We start from the raw sequence: 21,990 nt of genomic DNA, 5'->3' as shown, positions 1-21,990 counted from the left end.
CTTAAGATCTACGAAATAAAACAGATTGCCACCCATCTTCACAAAGAATAAATCTCATGACGATGCACGTGGAGATTCTGAAGCTCAGGATTTCTGAGGCAAAATAAACACCACTTAAAGGGAGAGCATCCGGCCTCAGTTAATCAGGAAAGAGGGAAAAGAATTCAAGTGAACAAGCGTCCGAGATGATTGCTTTTCCATCCCCTGGAGCCTTACCCGTCATCTCTCAAGTTAACGGTGCACTCTTCCATTTCTCCAAAGACTTCAAAGCGCCGCTTCAACTCTGTCCACGTGATGTCCGAGCGGAGTCTCCCCACGTACACTACACGCCTCTCTTCCTGGATTCCGAGAGAAAGGAGGGTTGTCTTGTCAACGTGAGTTTTTTTTTGATGGAGTTATGGTGTAGCCATAATACTATGACACGATTTAAAGATACAGTCTTTGATGCTAGAGGTCGTCAGGATAGGAGTTGAGTGCTGTAGTTAAGGGTATGGAGCCTGTTCATACTGTACATGGAGCTTCATTTTCTCATGGGTCAAGTGCTCTATGAAGTATTTAGTCAGGATTGCTGTATATCCAAACCAATATGCAGTTGCATAAAGGCATCGGCCAACAGATAAATATATATTACCTAGATCCTGATCTATTGTTTCTTTTCCTCAGACCTCTCTCTTCCTTCACCTAACCCAAAGGCCATTTTAGGAAGAGTATGCACACTAAAGGTAAGTTATAAATAAATACCAAGATAGATCTGGGCTTCAGTCCTCAAACCTCTTGCTCTATACTGTGGTGTTTGTGGAAGAACCATAACCAAAGATGCTTTGAGTGGAAGCAGAATGACTCGGTAAAAGTGAAGATGCTGATTCACACTCAAATTCCAGCTGAAAACCAGGAGCAAAACCTCAGACCAAAATTCAGATCACAAGCTTATCTGGAACTGTGAACCACAAAGCCTTTCAGATTTTTGTTAGCATGCAGTAATATATTCTAGGTACAAATTAACATATTTCGATATGTACATAATCAGTAAGTCCTTTACTGAAGTTATTTTTATAATCTAATAATGAAATAATACACTACCAGGCTTGTTCAAAGCCCACCCCCATGTGTATGGACTCATTTTCCCTGTATTGTATGGGTTTCTTCCCATAGTACAAAGGCATGGGGTGTTTATCAATACCAAGAACTTAAAGAACACACTTGTGTTCTTGGCAAGAGCATTATTGCTAACTTGCCTCCCAAGAACCAACTCAGGATGCAGTGAATCATGAGATTGTTCAAGTTGGCGAGGATGCAACCGATTGCTCCTTGATATTTCAGGCAGGGCAGGAACGACGTCCAGGGATTTTTACCGTCCTTTATACTTTTGTTCCTGAGTATTGGAATTGTACTTAAATTCCAAGGTGACGTAAAATGTTGATACGTATGTTGATAAAACCCATGTACTTAGGTAAATTGACATTTGATCTGCTCAAAGTGCGTAACTGTGCATGTCCTGCAATGGACTAGCTATCCTGGAGTATATATATCTTTAAAGATACATTATCATATGGTGTGGAATCCCATGAGTAGAATGACGCACACAAAACTGTCTGAAAAACAATGTTCACATTTGATACCGAACTTCAATGCAGCCATCGAGTCATCTCCCTTATCTCCTCATCCAGCCAATCTGAAATTACCGACCCTGATATGTTTGTTAGGGAGGCCAGCAGTGATATGAGAAGCTAACACCTTTCTACTGTGAGATGGCGTCATTTACTGGATCGGCTCACTATCACGTTCTCTCAGAGAACACGCTGTTTATGTTACAACACAAATACAACTAAAGCTATCTGGGCCAGCTTGGAGACACCTGAGGCCTATAACACTGAAGTTTACAAGGGGGAGGAAAGTGTGTTACATGAATAATTCAGTGACTCGCTTTACATGTCCTCACGCTTCGCCGAGAGCCCCAAGTTTCAGGGATGAAGAGCCAACGAAGCGTGCTCTGGGGCATGTCAAACATCTCAGGAAAGGTCTGGGGACAGCGGTACTCACGATGGCTTTCTGCCTCTGCTTCTCCCTCTGCTCGGCTCCCTCCGACTCCCGCCTCTCGCAGTCCTGCCGATACTCCTGTCTTCTCAGGTGCTCGTGCCGGTATTCTTCATAGCTGTCGTACCTGTGAGCATCACTCTGGGTTGCTACGGGAAACATGCCGATTGTCCTGCACTGTCACCCTACACCGGTGCACATATCGGATGATAGAGACCTCTTAAGAACCTTTAAAGCCGTGTTTCCCAGACCAGTTCTAGGGGACCCCCATACATTCCACATTTTTGCTCCCTACTGGCAGCGAGCTGGGAAGGAGCAAAACCGTGGACCATCTGGGTTGGAAGACACCGCTTTAAAGTGTCACAATTTATACAGAAGAATAGGTGCTTGAGTCAGCTATCACAACCAGGGTCAGACAACCATTCATACCATTCATAGTATAAAATGAGCAGAAAAGTGTATCATTCCTCCATATAATGATGTTTTTACAGAAAATAACCCCGAACCCAAAATCCAGTATACCACAATCCCAGAGACTTTCCAATAGTCGGAAACCATGTGATTCCCATTTAATCAGAAAAGGTGATCGGCTAAGAGTCTTAAACTCTGGGGCTTGAAGGTTGTGTTCAAAGTTTCCAACAGGTACATTTATAGTATTATGTACTGGAACAGAAAGGAGAAATTAAGACCCACTATTAATCTACAAGGGTATATTCCGCTACTCTTGCTGTTCAGCATAATTGGCATGAATCGAGTGGCTTTCATCTCCTCTGTGTTGCTGTCTCGCACAAAAGTCTGTAGCTCAGTGTGCTAACTATATTAGCAGCCTGTGTATTCCCTCTGGTCACTTATCGATCCATTCCTCCGCTCACCACTTAAGTGCCTCTTGAATCTCTTCTGTGTCACAGCAAGGCTGAGTTACCAGGAGCAGATGCTCAGGTTTATAAATATTATGGCATAATCAAGCACACATGACAAATGGAGAAACCCTGCTTGTGGATCAGGTCCTAACCAACCAGGGTGTCCCGCATGACACATAACAGTTGTACATACACAGAAGAACAAACGGCAAACACAAACCCAGGCTTCCGATCAGATGGAGATCTGGACTGGGACCTCGACTCTGCATGCAGGCTTCTCTGGGCCCTTCTGCTCCGGCTGTCCACAAATTGGCCGGTCCTGAGCAAACACACACAGTTGTACACATTAATTATACCAGTGTAACGTGTAATGAAAAACCAATTTGTACAGTTAATTAAAAACACTATAATTAGAAGAGACAGATTCTAGGTTACAGGGACTATTTATAAGGTCATCTAATAATAAAAAAAAACAACTGATTATGTGAATAGCAACATAATGCACAACGAATGTATTCTCTCTCATCGGATGTTGGTGTATATTCATGAACTCTAGTGAACAAGTTCATCCTTCTCGTGGTGGTCCATCTAATGCACTACTGATGACCCTCTCTAATGGGTGGGTCGTGTGCAGAGGTGGAGATATCAGGTTCAGAAAGTACAAATCCAGTCCAGGATTCTGGTTGATTGAAACAAAATCCTGGTCTGGATTTGTACTTTCTGGACCTGAAATCTCCACCTCTGGTCGTGTGACAATTTCTGTCTCGTTGAATTTCCTTGGCATGCGGCAAACGGGACGACGACGAGCATGTCTACAGGGAGAAGTCTGATTATGTGAGACAGTAGTCCACCGAGAAACCATAAAGAAACGTAACACTCAAAATCCCAGGGTGCCGTAAAGTGATATTTTATATTCTTCTATCCACTTGTACTGTAATATGTCCCCTGTTATTTGACTAAACTACAGCTTTAATTACGTTTCCAGGTCAAAGGTCACGGAGGGAAGCACTATTTTTATGGTTCCAGGGCAAAATAATAAAACCAGATTAAATAACAGACATAACTAATTGCAGCCAGAGCTCAAGATTTCTTTGCTTGGAGCCTTTAACTCAAGCTGGGGAACATCAAGTCATTTAAAGTCACAGTAACTGTGTAAGAAGTAATAAGGCCCACGGAAAAGGTTCAGGCTTCTCCTGCCCTGAGTTGCAAGATGTACTGAATCCATCTATTTTAGAGGCCTTGAAAGGTAACTTTTCAAAAACGTCACGACAAACGGTTGGAGAATGTTTTCATAGAAAGTGCTGACAGAGGTATTCCGGCAGAGCGTGGGTGAGGGGTAAGATAGGGCAGGAATAGTCTGGACGTTTTGCTGAATTCTGGATGCTGTTTAGCCGAAGTATAATTTAAGCTCAAGTTTGTGAATGTGAAACGTCCTTCAAACATCTTGTCCAAATGTTTGCGTGTCTGCAGGGGGAACAGGTGTCGCAAGTGTGCCACGTTATGTCCGGCGTGTGATTCAGCGCGGCACTGCTGTTCAGCCAGCCGGAATTCTAAGCATTTCCAAAACCTCGGAGTGGAACATCTTCCGTTTGTTGTCCAAACACAACAGAACGAGGCTCCAAGTGGGGATATTTGTGTGGGAAGCGGAAGGAGAATTTTCATCAAACTCTTTCTCATAATGATTTTCTCCTCATTATCCAAACTCAGCAGAACTGACTGTTCAGCTCAACAGTGTAGGTTAACATAAAAACCCATCCGTGAATTAGGAGTACCACGGTACGAGCAGGACTCTTACCGCGGACAGGCATGAGGAGACCTGGAGCGGGAGCGTGAGTAGGGAGACCGGGAGGGGGTGCGACGTCGAGGTACGTGGGAAGCAGAGCTGGAGCGGGACCGGGACCGGGACCGGGACCCAGACTGGGAGGCAGATCTGGGATGGGCCTTGGATGGCGAGACAGAGCTCCGCGATGGGGAGCTGGAGGGAGAACAAGAGGGTGAACCATCGAACTGCAGCCCCAGGTGAGAGTCCTCCCATGGGTAGAAGAGCCGCTCGCCTTCCTCCTCACTGTCCTCCAGGACCCCTTCCAGGGGAAGGCCCGCAAAGATGCCCCCTGCTGTTTGGCAGTAATGGTCCTCTGCCACCTTGGCTTCCTCGCTGAACATGGCTTGTTTTGGGTGACCAAAGTGCTTGTTGAGCTCCGCCCTGATTTCTATATCCTCCAATGGTTTCCAGCCCCCCGCGGCAGGCCTGGCACGAGAGGGCTGCTCGAGCCTCCCAGCCTCCCTGTCGAGCACCGGGGATCGCACAACAGAGGACGCCATTTGCAAATGTCCCTCCAGGGAAGGGGAGGCAGAAAGCAGAGCCACAGAGGTGGCGCACCCCCAGTGCCGGCTGTCCAGTGCCCCTTGGCAGGGGGCAAGGCCCCGCTTGGCGCCGGTGAACTGGCAGTAGTCGTGGTCGCTGAAGACACGAGGCGCAGTCCGCTTGCCTCTGCGCTCCTCTTGACCTGGTGGAACCGGAGCTGACACCCTGCTGAGCTGGGCAAACAGTTCTGTATGCTCACGGTCCTTCCGGGCCGGGCCCACGGCCAGGAAGCAGGGAGCAGGCCCACCACAGTGAGCCCCCGTGCCCACCAAGGCGGAGGACCCACATGACGACAGCTTAGTCTTGATGGAAGCCTTGAATGGATTCTCCTGGCTAGCTTTGTGAGGAGGCGTCGTGGGCGGTGTTAGACCTGGAGGACGACAAGAATGGAAATTAATTCAAAATACCCCTCTGGACTTGGAATGTCAACAAAAGCTTGACTGCAGACATAGTCTGTGTACTTCTTCCTAATGATGATAATTAAATGCTTAATGTGACAGTGTCAAATAAAAGGTGCAAAAGAGCGACGGTTAAATAGCTAAAATGCTTCCAAAGTTTGCCGAAACCCAGAGCTGCAAACAAACGCACAAACAAACAAACAAACAAACACACAAACAAACAAACAAGCTGACATCCTTGGCCTAGTGGTATAATTACAAAAGCCAGATCCTCCAGAAATATTACATTGACTCCTCTGGATTCCGGCCAGCAGTCATGGGCAGAGAAAAGCTTTCCCACCGCAATCCGGTGGTTATTAAAACACGGATCTATGACTAAGCGAGTGAGGAGGGGGCAGCTCTACTTGGGGACAGATGGTTGTTACTCAGGAGGACTCGACTCCGAGTCTGCTCACGCCGTCGTTAATGCCAGAGAGGGGCTGCTTCACCCATCCAGTATACAAGCGCATGTATGCCGGCGTATGATAAACCCAGCTAGGCTCTACTGCTCCAGCTTCACCACTAAAACTGCATTTGTAGAGAGCATCCACCTCCTGATATGCTGGTTCGATGCATTTCCTGCGCCACACTACTGTTAAGTTTGGTTCTATAGCTGGCTGGCCCATCAGATAGTGTGTTCTAAAGGTCCCCTTCCTTCCTGACCAGTGTGGGTATTTGCTTTACTTGTATAACGGAATCCTATACCTAAAGCATCAATATCAAACCAAGAATCCTTCCAACTGCTTATCCTGGTCAGGGCATTGATGTCACACATTGAAATCTAATTTTACAACAATAAAACAAAACATTTTTTTTCTATAGGGATAGTACTCCATCAAATCCGGCATAATATAACTGTCAATATAACAAACCCTAAGGAAATGTTTAATTAAGCTGATATCCGTCCTGCTGGAAAATTCCATTTACGTTTGGACGGGACTTGTTAAAAGTTCATATACGCCGCTTGCCCCGGCAAGCCTTCAACCAATTTTACAATTAAAGCAAGTTAATCTTAAATGAAACAGATTTCCACTGGAAAACCTACACAGGTTCCCTCAGGGCACATTAACTGAGAAGCGAACTGAACACTCCTTTCATGTAAGGTTTCAAGCAAACGCCTGACGGTACCGGACAACCTAATCTAGCAGTTGAAAGGCTTGATCTGCATTGGTTTTCGTCTGAAATGACTTTTTTTTTGAAGCATGTAATCCTGTAACCCTTAAATCAGGGTGAGTGACAGCGTATACCCTTTTTAACTATGGATAAATCAAAGCCATACAGAGGATTTAACATGACTGCTGTGACTGCCATACTAGGTAATTATATTTAGGTCTGTCCTTCTGAAAAGAGCACACCTTTGACTATAGATCGGAGAAAAAGATGTAATTAATGTCAAATACCTGCATACAACCGCCTATCTCTATATATTGCACACAGACACAACCCAAAGCATTTGCAAAAAGCTTGACTGCCAAAATACTGCCACTTTTGCCAAAAAAGATGTAGACTAGTTATAAGTGTTACCATAAGTCTAAATAGTCGTACAGGTATATTAGACCTTCAACATATTGAACATCCACTGTTTTAGGAATCACAAAGTGGTTCGTCAAAGAGGAAACCTATGAATACATCAGAACAGTATCAAGATGATTACCACCGCAAAGGACTGTGGGTAAGAGGGTAAACGTCCTTAATGACGAAAAAGCAGGTATACCTAGCACCGTGATCTTTTAGTTTAAGTTTAAATTACAATTAGTTTTCTCTTTTAATTACTTAAAATTGGACCAACGTCATTAATGACCTTTATTTTCAAGACAAATTATTTAGATGATATCTGCACACCGATTTAATGAAGAAAAAAAAACAATTAAACTAATAATAATGCATCATTGTGTTGCTGCGATCCATCAGGTAAATAAGCGTTTCGGTCAAAGTGCAAGGGGATCAAGGAGGGACAGTGTATAAAGCCAAAGATTAAGCCGTCATTGGGAAGTCAGCACTTCCCATGAAGAGGAAGCTGGACTGTGATCAATATGGAGGCTCATGAAAACTCATTGTAGGCTCCTTCACCTTGGACCCTGGGCTGTTTATGCCCCTTTCAGGGAGAAGCAGCATCACCATCTCAGCCTCTCAGCATACTCTGTCCTAGAAAACTGATTTCTCATTTTCCAACAGCAAGTTGATTTATTCCCCCATGGCTTTCTGGGGCAGAATACATATTCCATTGATCCCTTTCTATGGACAATCAATGCGACCACATGCTGGTATCGATAGGATTATCGAACACAGGGTCTTCTTACCTGGAGTACCAGACAGCTCCACGCTCAATGTGCGGTCAATGGTTTTGTTCTCGAACGGTGATTCTTTGTGGTCGCTGAAACATAAATCCAACATCATTGAGTTCTGACTTAGGGGTAGGGTCTAGAACTCACTTTTAAATGGTTATACGTGGAATGAGACAACAGCGATAGCTTTGAATTTCCTTTTTAAAAATTCTCTCACTTACTTTGGAGACTCAGGGGTCAAAGGAAGTGGCAGGGTGGTTGGTTTGGCTGTAGAATACAAAGGAGCATGGGAAGTTATTGGGTAATTATCATTTTACTAGATCACAGAAAGTCAGAGTTCAACTGCACACTCATTCCTCTAAAGCCTTCAACGGCGCACATCACTAAACTCAAAGAATCTCACACCTTTTCATTCCTGAAACTCGCCGTGGGATGGAAAGTAACGGTAAATACTTTTTGAGAATCCCGATGCCTGATCTCTGTAATCAACAGCATGTCCAAAGAAAAAAAAAATAACTTTTTAAAAATGACGCAAAGAACGTAAACGGTAGGGAGATGATGAGCTTACACCTTCGCCGCATCCCACAAGGGGAGAGAACTTTCACATGCGTGGAACGAAAGACGCGGACAAAAGAGAAATTGAGACAGTCTGTGCAGATGCCTGAGGATCTAATTATCTGTGGCTTCGGCGAGAGAAGAAAGCCCAAAGTGACTGAGGGTTAGGATTAACCTGCATCTTAAACACACACGTTCACCTTGAAATCGGTTGATGCCTAAATGCCCACGGAATATATGGAATACTGCTCCTGTCCTGCTCATTTCCTCTGTATCTCATAGCATCCGCCCCACTGTGTTCATGGACTTGTTAGCTTACCGGTGCTCTCTAAATGAGTAAATTAGTGAAGGGGTTAGCATAGAGCGGAGCACGGAAGCAGATAAAGGCAGCACGAGGATGGAGACAGAGCAGCGGCACGGTAATGATTACCTAAAAGAGGGAGGGCCTGGTCATCAGGGTGACTGCGGACTGCCTGCCTGAATGGGGGCGGGTCTCGTATGATGAAGGGGGCGGAGTCTCCCAATGGGGAACCAGAGTCTGGGAAGATGGGACTTGGGATCCTCAGTGAGTTTGGCATGTGGCTGTCAGGGATGCCGTCGCAAAAGGCGCAGTCTTCCTGCCCTACCCAGCCCCCTGACCGTGTCTGGTCATAATGCCCCCCATCCATGCCCAGTTCTCTGGGGCACGGGAGCGCCATGGCTTGTTTCTCAGCCTGTCCGGTAAGCACGTCTCCCGCAGAGGGACCTGGGTCACTGATTCTAGGCATAAGGAGGGTCACCAGAGTGTGGGGGCGTGGGTTGACGTCGCCATGGAGGGGGGCAGGCTGTCGCTTGGGTGTAATCGCCTGCTTAGATTGCTCTTGTCTTTTCCAGATAGTCACTTTAACCGGGTCCGAGGTGTACCTACCGCCCTCCGCCCCGTGGGGGCGCTCACTAACTGGCGTACCACCCACTTTGCTGGCACTGCCCATCTCCCTAGGGCGGAGGGAATACGAATGCAAGCAGCTAATAAATTTGGCAGCTGCCTGGGCTGTGTGCTGGCCTGGAGGTCTCCTGTGTCCTTTTTTGAGGTGGCCATTACTGCTTCTATAGGGTGGGACGGTAAAAGCAGAGGGTGTGGGCCCCCCAGTGCATGTCCAGCTCCGCCCCCCAGGCCCCTCATCAGCCATGCCCTCACCTTGCTGGTGATGCTGCTGCTGATTCTGAGGTTGGTGGTGCTGCTGCTGCTGTTGCTGTTGTTGCTGCTGGGATGAGGATGAGGTTGAAGATGAGGAGGATGAGGATTTCTTCTTGGACGAGGAGGATGAGGATGAAATGGAGGAGCTGGAGGAGGATGAAGGCGAGGGTGAGGACGAGGGAGCGCCCGCGGCCTTGGCCCTGTCACTCTTCTGCGCTTCGGTCTGGAGGGCGTCATCGCTGGCCGTGAGGTACTTGAGTAGCTCAGCACAGGGGCGGCGCACCGGGGGTCCCTTCGGCCTACCGTTCGGCAGGCTCTCCACCTGCGGAGAACCACGGAAACGCTCAACCCATCATAATGAGGGACACGTGGCTACAAACGCCGCAATCCACAGCAAATAGAGGGTTCTGGAAAACTTTGGGAAGATAAAGGAAACACTTCAAAGCTACATTTACCGAATTTCGTATTCGTGATTTTTCACAGGGGTCTCAGTTACAGACAAGGAGGCACAAAACATCAGGTGACACGTTGAAAGGGCCACGATACAGTTTTTCCAAACAATGATGAAGGCATCAATAATCCACGTTTTCCGACTAAGTCAAAAATCTGAAGCATTATTAAGGAGGGCGCTTATTAGCACCTGAAGGTAGCGATTGTAGCTCTCTAATGGAAAAGCGTGATTCTCTAATGCTTCTCCATTATTAAACATTACAGAGGAGGTCAGTAATTACAGGAAATTGATTCGGTTAAAATATAATAACGATTTGCAGACATCAACATTATTACATAGGAGGCGGTTTTGTAACATGGTCGAGATTCCTCAGTGCCAGCGCCGAGAGAAACGGGAGGGAAGGAAGTGAAGATGGATATGAGCATGTGGCTAGAAAGGACCGTGAGAGCGCCCCCCCCTGGCATGTCTGCAGATGGTAGCTACCTTGCTGACAGCAGATGATGGCCTGATCCGGTGGGCGCTGGCTGTACTCGGCTGTGTGCCGTTGGCCGCGTACTGACCGTAGCTGAGCTGCGAGTTTGCTGGGGCCAGAAGGAGCTTCTTCAGCTATGGACAGGTGACAGAAGGCATGTTTTTAATCGAGAACCTTTAACTTAACCTTTAATTATCGAGACAGTTCAGGAACGGACGTTCGTTGCATTTGTCGTTCAGACATGTTCTACAAATCAAAGAAGCTCCTATCTTTCTGGGTTCATGGAAATAGCCAAAGAGCCACCCAGGCTGGCAAAGGTGGAAAACGAGATGTCCCAGAAGACTGAATCCGAGACTGAGTCGTGCTATACCCTCAACTTTAAAACTCAACTGCAATGCTTTGGCTACATGTAAGAATATACCGATGCCAGAATTAGGCTGATCCAGGACCTGAACCAATCAGAACACTGTGCTGATCATAGTGTACACCACGCTATACAGTATCTGCATATTAAGTAAATGGTTGTCCTCTCTCTCCACTGATAATTGAGAGAAAGTGGGGTTGTTTCTTTGAAAATGACCATTACAGCACCTTGCCAGAATCATCAAACATAGTTTGCAAACTCCCCACCAGAATGGCAGAACATAATTACCCAATTTATTTAATGAGCTGTTTGATTGAATAACAGTATCTCGCTCCTGCTACTAAAAACACTTAAAGATTTAAACAGACCTATAATACTGTTGAATTACAGCCCTATAGGACACTGTTAAGCCCCCCTGATCCTGCACATATTCAATTACGAATGAAATTAATCTGCAGACCCCTAGAACCACACGATAAATCAGCTGCCCTTTAAAAGCTATATAGACGAAGGGCTGCCCTGCGTTCTGAGCATTAAGATGCACATCATGAGCGCAGGTGCTGTACACCGCTTAATAAACAAAAATTGTCAGAAGGCCCATTAATAAACATCACTGATGGTAAACCTCCATTCCACCTAGTTAAGGCACTAGCTGGCTCTGGGATGGCTGACAGCGAGGGGGAGGGGGGGGGGGGTCTTACCAGGGAGGGTTCCTCAGCCTCTGAGGTGGGGGGAGACTCGTCTGGGGCGGAGCAGCAACCCTGTGTACCGGTGCTTTCCCCATCCCCAGCAGCCTCGACATCCCCATCGGCGAGAGCCTCGAACGACAGCAACCCATCCTCGTCCACCGGGATGCTATCCAAGGTCTCTGTGAGCACGGCCAACAGAGTGGCCTCGTTTTCCTCATCTATCTTCTGGAGGGGAGAGGTGGGGAAGAAACAAAAAAAGTTTTTTTACAACCACTATTAAAGGAAAACCAATCCAAAAAAAAAAAGAAGTTAGCTCTCTCCTTAAATCTGACCGCATGGTGTCGAGCCAAACATCTCTCTTCCCCATATAAACCATCAGCAAATCAGACACAGAGTGAGCAGCCCAGGGGGGGAAATACGGAAAAAAAAATACAGATAATGAAGTAGAAATTGACGACTCTCTCCACAAATACCAACACGTCGGAATAATCACCATGGTAACTAGACACTTGAAAGATGCTCGAAGAGGCTAACGCAGAATAAGAGCGGCTTCAAGAGAGACTGAGTAGCAGGAGCTGGGATGCGTAATAATAAACTCATTTTGAGGGGTGTTTTGGGTCATGGAGGCGGCAGCTGATCTCTGGGACGCCACACCGCACCTTAGCGCATGGCCTTCACCGGAATTGCTTACACACTTATGCCACTTGCGGCTTTACCCGTAATCCTTTAGCATGGCTGGTTGTCCTTCGCTAAAGCGATCTGAATGATGCACGTTTATAAAGAGAAGAGGGGCCTCACCACTCTCGGGACTTACCTTGCAGGTTGCCCAAGGTGTCACATGATCTTGACGGCCTGCAGACCGGACTTACATTTGCAGCACTCTCATACTACAAAGCTTTAGCTGATAACGGTCATGCCTGAATCCTAGGCCCCTCAGTGGAGCCCCCTGTAGGTGTCCAATATATTATCCCCCACAATGACACATCATTATAGGTAAAACTAGCTTTCCATATGATCGAGCAAAAGCTCACACAGGATCGGGGTTATTTTTGCTATAAATGAGTTGGGAATAACAGTGAGGAAGATGGGAACTGGGCACTATGACAGGTTAGACACCCTTCACTTTGATCATACAACATTATTAATGCGCAGATGATTAGCCTCTATCCAAGGATGCAGAAATACCAACTAGAGCTGCCTCGAGCTGAGTCATGCTGGTAGCCCACTAAGACTGTCTCCTGTTAATTAGCACAGTGTTACAGTGCTATTGGAAGCCGTCTTCACATTCCAGACCTTATAAAAACACTAATTTCTTGAGGATCACTTAGATAGTGATCCAAGTCTAATCACTCAGACTTAGGTGGGTTTTTTTTTAGGTTTATGGGGTTTTAATAAATAGGTTGGCTGCCTTCTCTCTCTTCCCAAGTTCAACGCAGAGGGAGCGACATCTTTACTGCAAGCGATGAAGCTCTGAGATGCTTCCTGGCTGTACCGGCCTGCCCTTGACACTCGGCAGAGGACCGCCATCTCCCACATGCCAACGCGTCAGGGCGCGGGAGATGCGCGGCACGGCCGTGACCGCACCCATGTGGTGGGAGGGGCACTTCCTCAGAATAGCCTCACTTAACCTTAGTGCAAAACCACCAAGTCCCAGAATCCTCTTCTGTAGCACTGCAAAGATCAAGCAAAGGCCAAAATATCCAGCGAGTAAGGCAAGCTTTATCGACTGTGGTACCTCGTAGCCACAAAGAGGAATAAATAAAGTGAATTATCTCATCTTTCCTATTGTCCTTCAGCCTTCAAACCAAGCGTCACTTAACAGACTTTACTGAATTAACGCAAGCTTAGCATCAAATCTAACTGCGGTGCCTGAACACATTACTCAGGTTTGGTTTAGTGAGGGCCGCCAGTCCTGTGGGTGTTTTTTTTATTTTTTATTCTCAGAATGGTTCAACTGACCAATGAATCAGACATTAAAGAAAGCGGCACACTTTGAAAACGGAGAGCACCTCTCTACCGTTATTCATGCTGCAAATAACGGGACCGTGTTTTACCTCAGTGTCCGGTCTTTTAAGTCGACAGAAATGTCCTACTTTAGAAGCAAACATTTAACGTACAAGAAGAAGTTCGACGAAGTAGATAAGCAAATAAGTCTACCACAGCAGGACGGTTACATTGACCTTGTCATATATACGTTGTCCTAAACAAACACAGGGCTGCTCTGAAAACATACATTAACAACTCATCGGAAAAGTGCACCGTTACTCTGTTGACCTGTAGTAATTTTAACTATATTGGAAGTATCTTTAATCCTGTATGGATGTGGTCACATGTTCATGCTGTCAGTCAAGCCCTCTAGGTTTCAAAAATGAGTAATACCTTTCTCTTCATTCATTAACCCTGGCCCACATTTCATAGTTGTGAAAGGAGCGCGTGGGTTTTGCTGCGACACTATGCTGCCACACAGACCCAACAGATGGACGTGACTTCAGGAAAGACGGATCACATATGATCGACCCACTGCTTGCCAATCTGCTGGCATGTAAAGCTGAACCAGCAATTAAAGCCTGTTTCTTCGAAGGGTATTTGCAACTAAATCTGCTCCTTAAAAGTAAACAAATGCAGACTCGATAGCAAGATGCATTAGGAACAAAGATGCAAATACTCCAGGTTCCCGATCTCCGCACAAGGGATGAGTAAAAAAAAAAAGCCTATTAAAAAGATGAAAATTGTAAAGAATGGTAAGCTTGCCATGATCTGACAGAACGTCAGGTGAACATTGCCACGCATTTTTGTCTACCTACTGCTCTGTGGTTCGGCTCAAACGCACATGATCCAGACAATGCATCATTTAAATACCTTGTCAGAAATGTCAGGAGCACCTGTTTGTGTATATTAAAGACTTAAGATCGATTGCCAGTTTGAAAAATGTGTCATTTTACTTAGTGACGCAGTTGTAACCCTCCCGGCACCCTTGAAAATCTAACAGGACTAGAGAACATGACTGATCCACGGGTAATTAACTTAGCCCAGGCAGTTAGGGTAAATGAGAAGTCCAATTATAGCAACAGACAGTGTTTCCACAAGGAGTGAAAAAATATTTCCGTCAAAACACAGCTAAGGTGTTCCACGTATGTGTTGCCATTTTGGTGAATCCTTCCTAACATTACCTGAGCCCAAATAACCACCAGAATTCTCAACTCCTTCCAGCCGACTGAGACTTGGACACAAGACTTTTGTCTAAGCAAATCATCTGCGGTTTGGGAACCCAACCTCAGAGCCCTCATTACAGTGACATTCTCGATTTCTTCAGCTAGATAAGGGCAGAGAGAGCATGGGACACACGGCCACATCCCCTTCAGCGTCAACCCTTTCGGTCACCGACGCGGTTATGTCAGGATAACTTCACCGCACTGTACACCACAACGGCACTTATCATGGAGAGCTTCTCGTCACAGGTTCCCGGCATTGTGCAAACAAGTCTAAATGGCTGTTTGAGTGCAATGAAAACATCTCCGCAGACTGTTGTCTGCAGTCCCTTCGGACCACACATTGATAAACATTTAAATGTAAATACAGCTACCAGGTGAAATGCAGACAATGCCCTGGTGTTTGCCAGACACTCCTAAAACTCCATAATCCATATAGGGAATATATAACCTAAAATCAGTCGAGACCACACGGAAATAAAACAAACATTGCAAACTCTTAATTGACGGAAGTGAACATCTGATATCAGGAGAGCTCTATAGGGCTCAGCGGTCTAAACCACTTCCCTGTTATCACTGGGTTTCAGAACATGGGCTCAGATTTAGGAAGCGGTTAGTGCTGCATGCTTTACCACAGCTCCCCGCGACCAGGGATGAGAAAGCGTCCTGACTGGCACTTTAATGTACCACCTTATCTTTCACTCTGGCCTAACTTGTAGACTGCCAGAACCCAGCAAAGCCAAAGCCTGCTGGTGCCTCATTGTTCTACAAGTCCTGAATCTGATGGATTAGGCGGGTCCGGTCCCCGCCAAACGGCGTCATGATCTGACAGCATCTCAGGGGACTAGCAAATCCACGTCAGCGCGAGGTGACGGTCACTACGCAAAGGCGGCGTCTACATTGTCGCCCCCTAAAGGACGTCCTGGGTACGGCGATGGCTGGGAATCTGTGTGGCCAGCCCTCTTGGACGCTGCGGACTGAAGCTGGTTGGCGGGCTTGTCAGCGGCACGACACGCGTTCCAGCAAGTTCCGAGCAAACACTAAGACAGAAGGCCGAGCAACAGCGGGGGCCTCGGGACGATCGCGTCACCTTAGTGAGAGGCAACGGAGATCGCGGATGACTCAAGTCTGCTGGGGGGATTAGTCACAAAACACAGGCAAGGTAGAGGCTCTCTCTCTAAACCAGCAAACTAATAAGGCTGAAACGAACAGCGTTGGGGTAATGTATCCTAATACTGCACAGTTTCCGGCGAGGCTTTTCAAGTATCTGCATGACAGATGGCTGGGGCCCTCTTTTAAAAGTAATTATAAAACATCTTTGATGACTCATCTTTTGACTCTTTGGTTTCCATTCCATATTACGGCTTTATCATGCCAGAAATGCCGGGAGTGGGGAGGAATATGCAATGTTTCAAATGTAAATTCTGGGGGGGGGGGGGGATTGCGAATTCTCCGGCAAACTCTTTTTAACTATTTTACTAATGTGGGAAAAGTACTGCAGGAAAAGGATGATTTAAAATGGCAAATATCTCTTAGCCCCAGTAGGCATCTCTCGGAAAGAACAAAATGCAGATGAAAGGCATTTTATTTCAGGGAACTGCAGTGCTGGCTTTCGTTTATTTGCTCGTATTATGTCACGTTCTGTCTGGATGAGCGTGCTTAGAAACGCTCCTGTTAGCATTTTGTTTGAGGACTCCGAAAATTACCATCATCATTACTTTGAAAGTGAAAGTATGGAACTACCTGTCTTTCTTGACAGATCTTTATTTTAGCTCTTTAACATTATTTACACCGGCTTTTCCAGCAGTGAGCTATAAGGGAACGTAAACCAAGAAAACAGTAGCAAGAGACTTTGTAAGATGCACACAGTGTCAACCCCTCTATAATCAAAGCCTGTTGACTAACAACCAGCGTTCATTTGACTTGGCGTTCATTTGGTAATCTAGAAGAATTTGTTTTCAATCTAATGTCAATCACTGCTTTGTCAGTTACGACCAATGCGGTCCAGGGTCTATCCCAGAAGCTAAGGATTTTAGCTTGAGTGCGCCGAGAAACAAGAGCGTACTGTAGGTTTCGTTTCAGCACTGGTAGGGACTAAATCAGCCCAACCCCCCCCCCACAAACACACATGGAACTCCCGAAATACTGCTAGAAACATGTCCCTAGCATCCATAACCAGATTTACACCCCTGCTCAGGAGACATATACAAAACCACATATACTTGGATGTTTACGTCAGCCTGAACAGAACGTGACCGCAATCGCACACAAGAGCGAGAACTGGGCTATAAGGTGAGAACGAGGACGTGGTGGCACCCACTGGGCCTTTGGTTGCCCATGGGGTCACAGCCGTCTCAATGCAGACTAACCCCCATTGACTCATAAGACATCATAATGGCTCATCAAAGTTAAAGCGGTCTCCACATTATCTTAATGGCTTGGTGGCCCAGAGAGCAGTGGTCAAAGAGCATGCCTTTCTGTTACCGCAACAAGTGGCTCTACGTCCTTAAATAACCCTCCCCTGGGCGGAAACTATCACATGGTATTGAATGAAGAACAACTGTTCTGTCCAAGAAGGGGGGGTCAATGGAAATTCTTCTTGTCAGATATAGTGACTATAATTGAAAAAAATACATGTTCTACGTATTTATACTGATGTACTGAAATTAATCGCTACACTAAATACTGAATAGCCCAAATGCAAACACCTATACGTAATGACAATAAATACTGAAAAAACAAAATTCACCCATACTATCTACAGGATTTCAGGTAATAATTACAAAGTGAAGGATAAACATCCGTGTATCCTTATGTACATATACCCACAACCCCACAGCAGCTGTAAACGTGACATAAAAATGAGAATTGTAACTGTATAGTGAATGCACGGATATTTTGTATAAACAGATTAATAGGTTAAGGGAAGGAACAGGTTCAGCAGGAAACTGCCGCAGGATCAGAACTGTCAGCTTGGTCTCTTTAAAAAAGGAAGCTATCAGAAGCTAAGCTTTTGGGCCAGGTTTGGGAAGGGCTGTCCTGAACAGCTCCTAAAGCAGATTACCCTGCTGCTAAGAATAGCCCAGAAGGACGTCGTGGTACAGTTAGGCGTTCGGCACATCCACAGCTCTGGGGTTACTGCCTGCTTCAGCACCCGTTCGACCCACAAATCTAAAGTAACCAGTCCTGCTTTAAAAACCCAGAGGTTTGCTCATCAGGATCTGAGAAGACACCACCCGCCCCCACCGCTCCACCACCGCTGTTAAAAGCAGCGCTACTGGCAGTGAAGAGATCAGCCCTAAAGTCACAGCTGAGTTACGTTTGGTCCTCACTTCTGTGTACACTTGCCAGGCGGTAATGGGGGACAGGAGGATGCAAAAGCCAAAGTGAGATTACGGTCAGCTGGTACCGTCAACCACCAATGAGATCGAACCGAGGAGAAATAACCAACAGGAAGAGGGCTAAGCCAGTCTGGTCAAGAGAAAGACGACAGAGGACAGCGATACCAATATAAGGTGATCAAAGACTCTGCTGACATGGAAGTCATGCTGCATGTCTGAGCCTTGATTCTTTCAAGCCCAAATGTTCACCTGGTGGGGGGTGGGGGGGGGTTGCAGCATGTAGCCAGGGTAACACAGTGAAGCAACACCTACTCAAAACACAGTGGCCGCAGCTGCAGGGATTCCTATTCGGACATGCGCCGTAAGCAAACAGCTGCATCGAGCGAGCATTTCCTGCTGTTCAGCCATGCAGGAATACGACACACCAGTCCGACAATTGACCACTGTGAAAGCGATGTCATTGACATTTTCAGAAAACTATCTGTAAGAACCGCCTCCAGCGGTAGGCAGGATAGTTAAGATCAATTTTACGGTTAGAAATTCCAATGGATTTATCAGCTAAAGTCAGCAGTTGATCAATAAAAAAAATATATAGATATAGACGATATATCATGCCAGGACGGTTTTGCTGTCAATCTATTCAATGAAATCAGTTCATGTCTTAGCTGGATGTTGCTGCTTAAGTTACCAAACCACTGGGTACTTCAAAAAAGCAACAAATATTGTACACATCCTGGAAGTAATACCAGATCATTTTCCTGTGTAGGTGAGGTAAGGTGGGGCTGTGCCTTGGTTTATTTACCTGACACGCACCCCCTATGGAGCCCTATGACATCACAGCGTTTGCAGATGCTGAGCGGTTTCACTTTAAACATATGCTGCTATTCCCAAAATGCCTGTCACGGTCCAAAAAGAAGGGGCGCTGACCCGTGTAGTTGGACAGCTCCCCGTTCGACGCGCGGTCCCTGCGGTTCGGAGACGAACGAGTTGCCCCAAGCCCCTCAAAGCCCGCCGGGTTCAACGGTGTTGCAAGGATATGGGCTCAGTTCCAGCCCCTCGGCAGCCAACTGAAGCTATACAGTGCACAGCTCTTATCACTTCCCTGTCAATGATAAAAAAGAAACCTGTATCCACAGCCTGCATTCTGTCAGCACAGCCCCCCCCCTCCCACCCCCCAACTTGGCTGACCACCACACTCTAAACATGGCTGTCTGCCCCTTCAATTTTCCTTCAGATTCCCTCCAAAACAAGAAGTCAGCAAGCCTGCGCATTGTTGGTCGATTCCTCAGACTCCCAGTAAAGACCCGTGTTGGTAGACGACCAACAAGTGAAGTGTAGCATTGTGGTCCACTAGGCAACAGGGAACAGTGACAGCTCTGGGATGTTTGATTTCAGCCCGGTCTTTTGCTTCTAGATGACCCCCCCTCTTCACCCTCCCTACCCTGAGAGGCTTTTCTGCCCTTACGTCATGCCCGTGTCCCCTGGCCTTTCCTGGAGTTTCGGAAGAGAATTTGTGCAGAACACGACAGAGGAGGGCTTCTCACGGCGTGGTCCAAAAACTCAGCCTCCCTGGACACCCATTAACTGCAGTCACAAGGATCCCCGGGAAAACAGGGCTTATAGCTTCAGAGAAAATAAGAGGCCGCTTTGCAGAGGAACTGGTCATTTATTAGTCAAATGCAAGGCGAAAACACATGCTGATGCAGGATGAGCAAATGTGGATGCTGTCATAAATTTTAACTAAAAACTTATAGCGCTGAATATTATAATTCATCAGTCAAGGCTGTAATACACCTACTACCAATGCCAAGACTATATTCTCTCTTGCATTAACGTTTATATTATGAATTCAGTGACCGACAACACAACAACTCCCCTTACTGGCCACAAACAAGCTTTAACAGGGAAACTGAGGAAATAATGAGATGTATTTTAATTAGCATATGCATCGCAAACACCTGCCAGTCATTACACCAAGCTCTCCCCAGATCCTGCTGGTGAAAACGGAAGCCTTGGGTTTTCAGTGGAGCACCAGAACACAGCCCCCCCCCCACACACACACACACACACACACACCTAGCCTTAATTATCAGTTGCCGGCCGTATCGTGTTCAAACATTAGAGCAGGAACCAAGCTTGCAGTAATGAAAGTCCTGGGGGCTGGGATTCATTTCTGAGCAGTTCAGCCACTCCATTTATAAAATTGCTATTGAATAGCAAAGAATTTACAGCGGGGAATATAAACTATAATTACCTTTGGACACACTTGCAACAAAACGCACCTCAGAGGTTGAAACAGATTAGGAATTAATATTAATCATCGTGTTCAGGAATTAATGTGTTTTTATCGCAAAGTGCAACGAGCGTATTTTTCACATACGTGGTGCAAATCCATTTGGGTTAAAGGAACAAGCAGCTTAATCACTGATTTGCTACTGTTATGGACTTTACTCCTATAATGTAGCAAACATAGGAGAACAATGGGTTTAAAGTTTCACTCTGCGCCTTTAAAGAGGTTTCACAATGTGACCTATAACCGTGGGCAGGTTTATATAAGGCACTGCTCCCATCATCACATCTACTGATAAATTTTTTATTCAAATTACTTGCTTTGGATTTGTTGCAATGCTGTCAAAGGAAAGAGGATCACTAGATCACTTCATATACTACACCTTCCATATTTATACTTTGAACTTCTGAAGAAATTACAGTACACTTTATAACCTCAGGCAATAAACGGGTTTTATGATACCGCTATTATAAACTACTTGAACACCATTCAAAGATATATTAGCATTACAGATGTCGTTCATAAATACTTGTTTCATTTTCCCAGCCACACGATGGATGGAAGTTTTAACCAGGTGTCACGTGAGCCAACGGCACCTAGGAATTTCCCACGCAAAGCAAGCAAACGGTAGCAAAACAAAATGAAAACGACCATTCAGCAGATTATGGATCGTGCATGTTTACATCAGAGGAGAACTGGTTGCGTAGCAACTGGTATGTATCCTTACCTCAAACAAGTTTGTCGACTCATTGCCGTACTGACTGGAAATGATTTCTGATTGGTCACTGTACCACTTGAGTCCACCCAGGAAATCATCCGCATCCAGGTCGCTGACATCTAATTCTGAGAGATCAAGCTCTGGGAGGTCTGGACAGAGGGGCTGGTCTTCGCCAACCAAGGCGGCACACTGCAAGAGCACAGCACAAAACACGGGATATAAAGGGATGAAGGTTGCACAGCATCTCCACCAGAACATCTCAAAGTCCAGCATCTGTAGAATGTTCTCCCTGCCATGACTTTTTGCATTTCCTTTTGTCTCTACATTTTATGAAGGCTGGTTGGTTTCGCCTATTTTCTTTTTTCTTCCTACGACTCTACTGCTCAGAAGACTCAGTGATGTATCGCACAGTTTAATGTCCCTGCAATTTAGCCAGTGATTTTCCAGGAACATTTTAAATTGATAAGCGGTTCAGGGTCTTAGCCATGCTACCGGCAGCCAGTCAGCTCCTCCAACGGCACATCTCGGCTGGAGGGCAAGTTAACTTCGGCGTGATCAACTGCCCGTCGGAATCAAAGTGCCGTTTAGCGTCGCACGAGTCTCCGTGACACTGAAGCCCCACTGCAATTTCATTATTCATTGGCCAAGATGACGTCCGTCTAACTGCCAGCTCCTGCACTGCAATCAGGATACAAATCAGGTTCACCAGGGCCACAGAACCGTGACCGGAGAATCTGCAGATT

General features: G+C 46.1%; 1 protein-coding gene and 1 long non-coding RNA gene across 8 annotated transcripts in view; one reads left to right on the top strand and one right to left on the bottom strand.

Moving 5' to 3' along the window:
• LOC125720597 (uncharacterized) overlaps nt 1-13,158 on the top strand; it is a 47,698-nt gene extending 34,540 nt beyond the window's left edge. Inside the window, exons 2-4 of the long non-coding RNA XR_007385516.1 lie at nt 262-374; nt 664-722; nt 13,116-13,158. This is a non-coding gene — a long non-coding RNA (uncharacterized LOC125720597). The remainder of the gene's footprint in view (nt 1-261; nt 375-663; nt 723-13,115) is intronic.
• The window catches only part of LOC125720558 (peroxisome proliferator-activated receptor gamma coactivator 1-alpha-like), a 177,357-nt gene that overhangs the window by 2,550 nt on the left and 152,817 nt on the right, over nt 1-21,990 (bottom strand). For 4 of the 7 annotated variants that reach the window (XM_048996102.1, XM_048996099.1, XM_048996103.1 and 1 more), the window contains exons 2-11: nt 21,257-21,436; nt 11,702-11,914; nt 10,648-10,770; nt 9,714-10,035; nt 8,203-8,248; nt 7,997-8,070; nt 4,690-5,629; nt 3,115-3,213; nt 2,041-2,161; nt 217-338 (exon numbers count right to left, since the gene is read on the bottom strand). In XM_048996102.1, the coding sequence (XP_048852059.1) occupies nt 217-338; nt 2,041-2,161; nt 3,115-3,213; nt 4,690-5,629; nt 7,997-8,070; nt 8,203-8,248; nt 9,714-10,035; nt 10,648-10,770; nt 11,702-11,914; nt 21,257-21,436 (2,240 nt within the window). Of the gene's footprint in view, nt 1-216; nt 339-2,040; nt 2,162-3,114; nt 3,214-4,689; nt 5,630-7,996; nt 8,071-8,202; nt 8,249-8,966; nt 9,689-9,713; nt 10,036-10,647; nt 10,771-11,701; nt 11,915-21,256; nt 21,437-21,990 lie in introns of those variants that run through there. The other 3 variants (XM_048996100.1, XM_048996104.1, XM_048996106.1) reach the window with 2 other exon arrangements.

This window comes from Brienomyrus brachyistius, chromosome 25 (genome assembly GCF_023856365.1).
Source record: "Brienomyrus brachyistius isolate T26 chromosome 25, BBRACH_0.4, whole genome shotgun sequence".
Classification (NCBI taxonomy): Eukaryota; Metazoa; Chordata; class Actinopteri; order Osteoglossiformes; family Mormyridae; genus Brienomyrus; species Brienomyrus brachyistius.
This window is presented reverse-complemented; position numbering and strand designations above follow the sequence as displayed.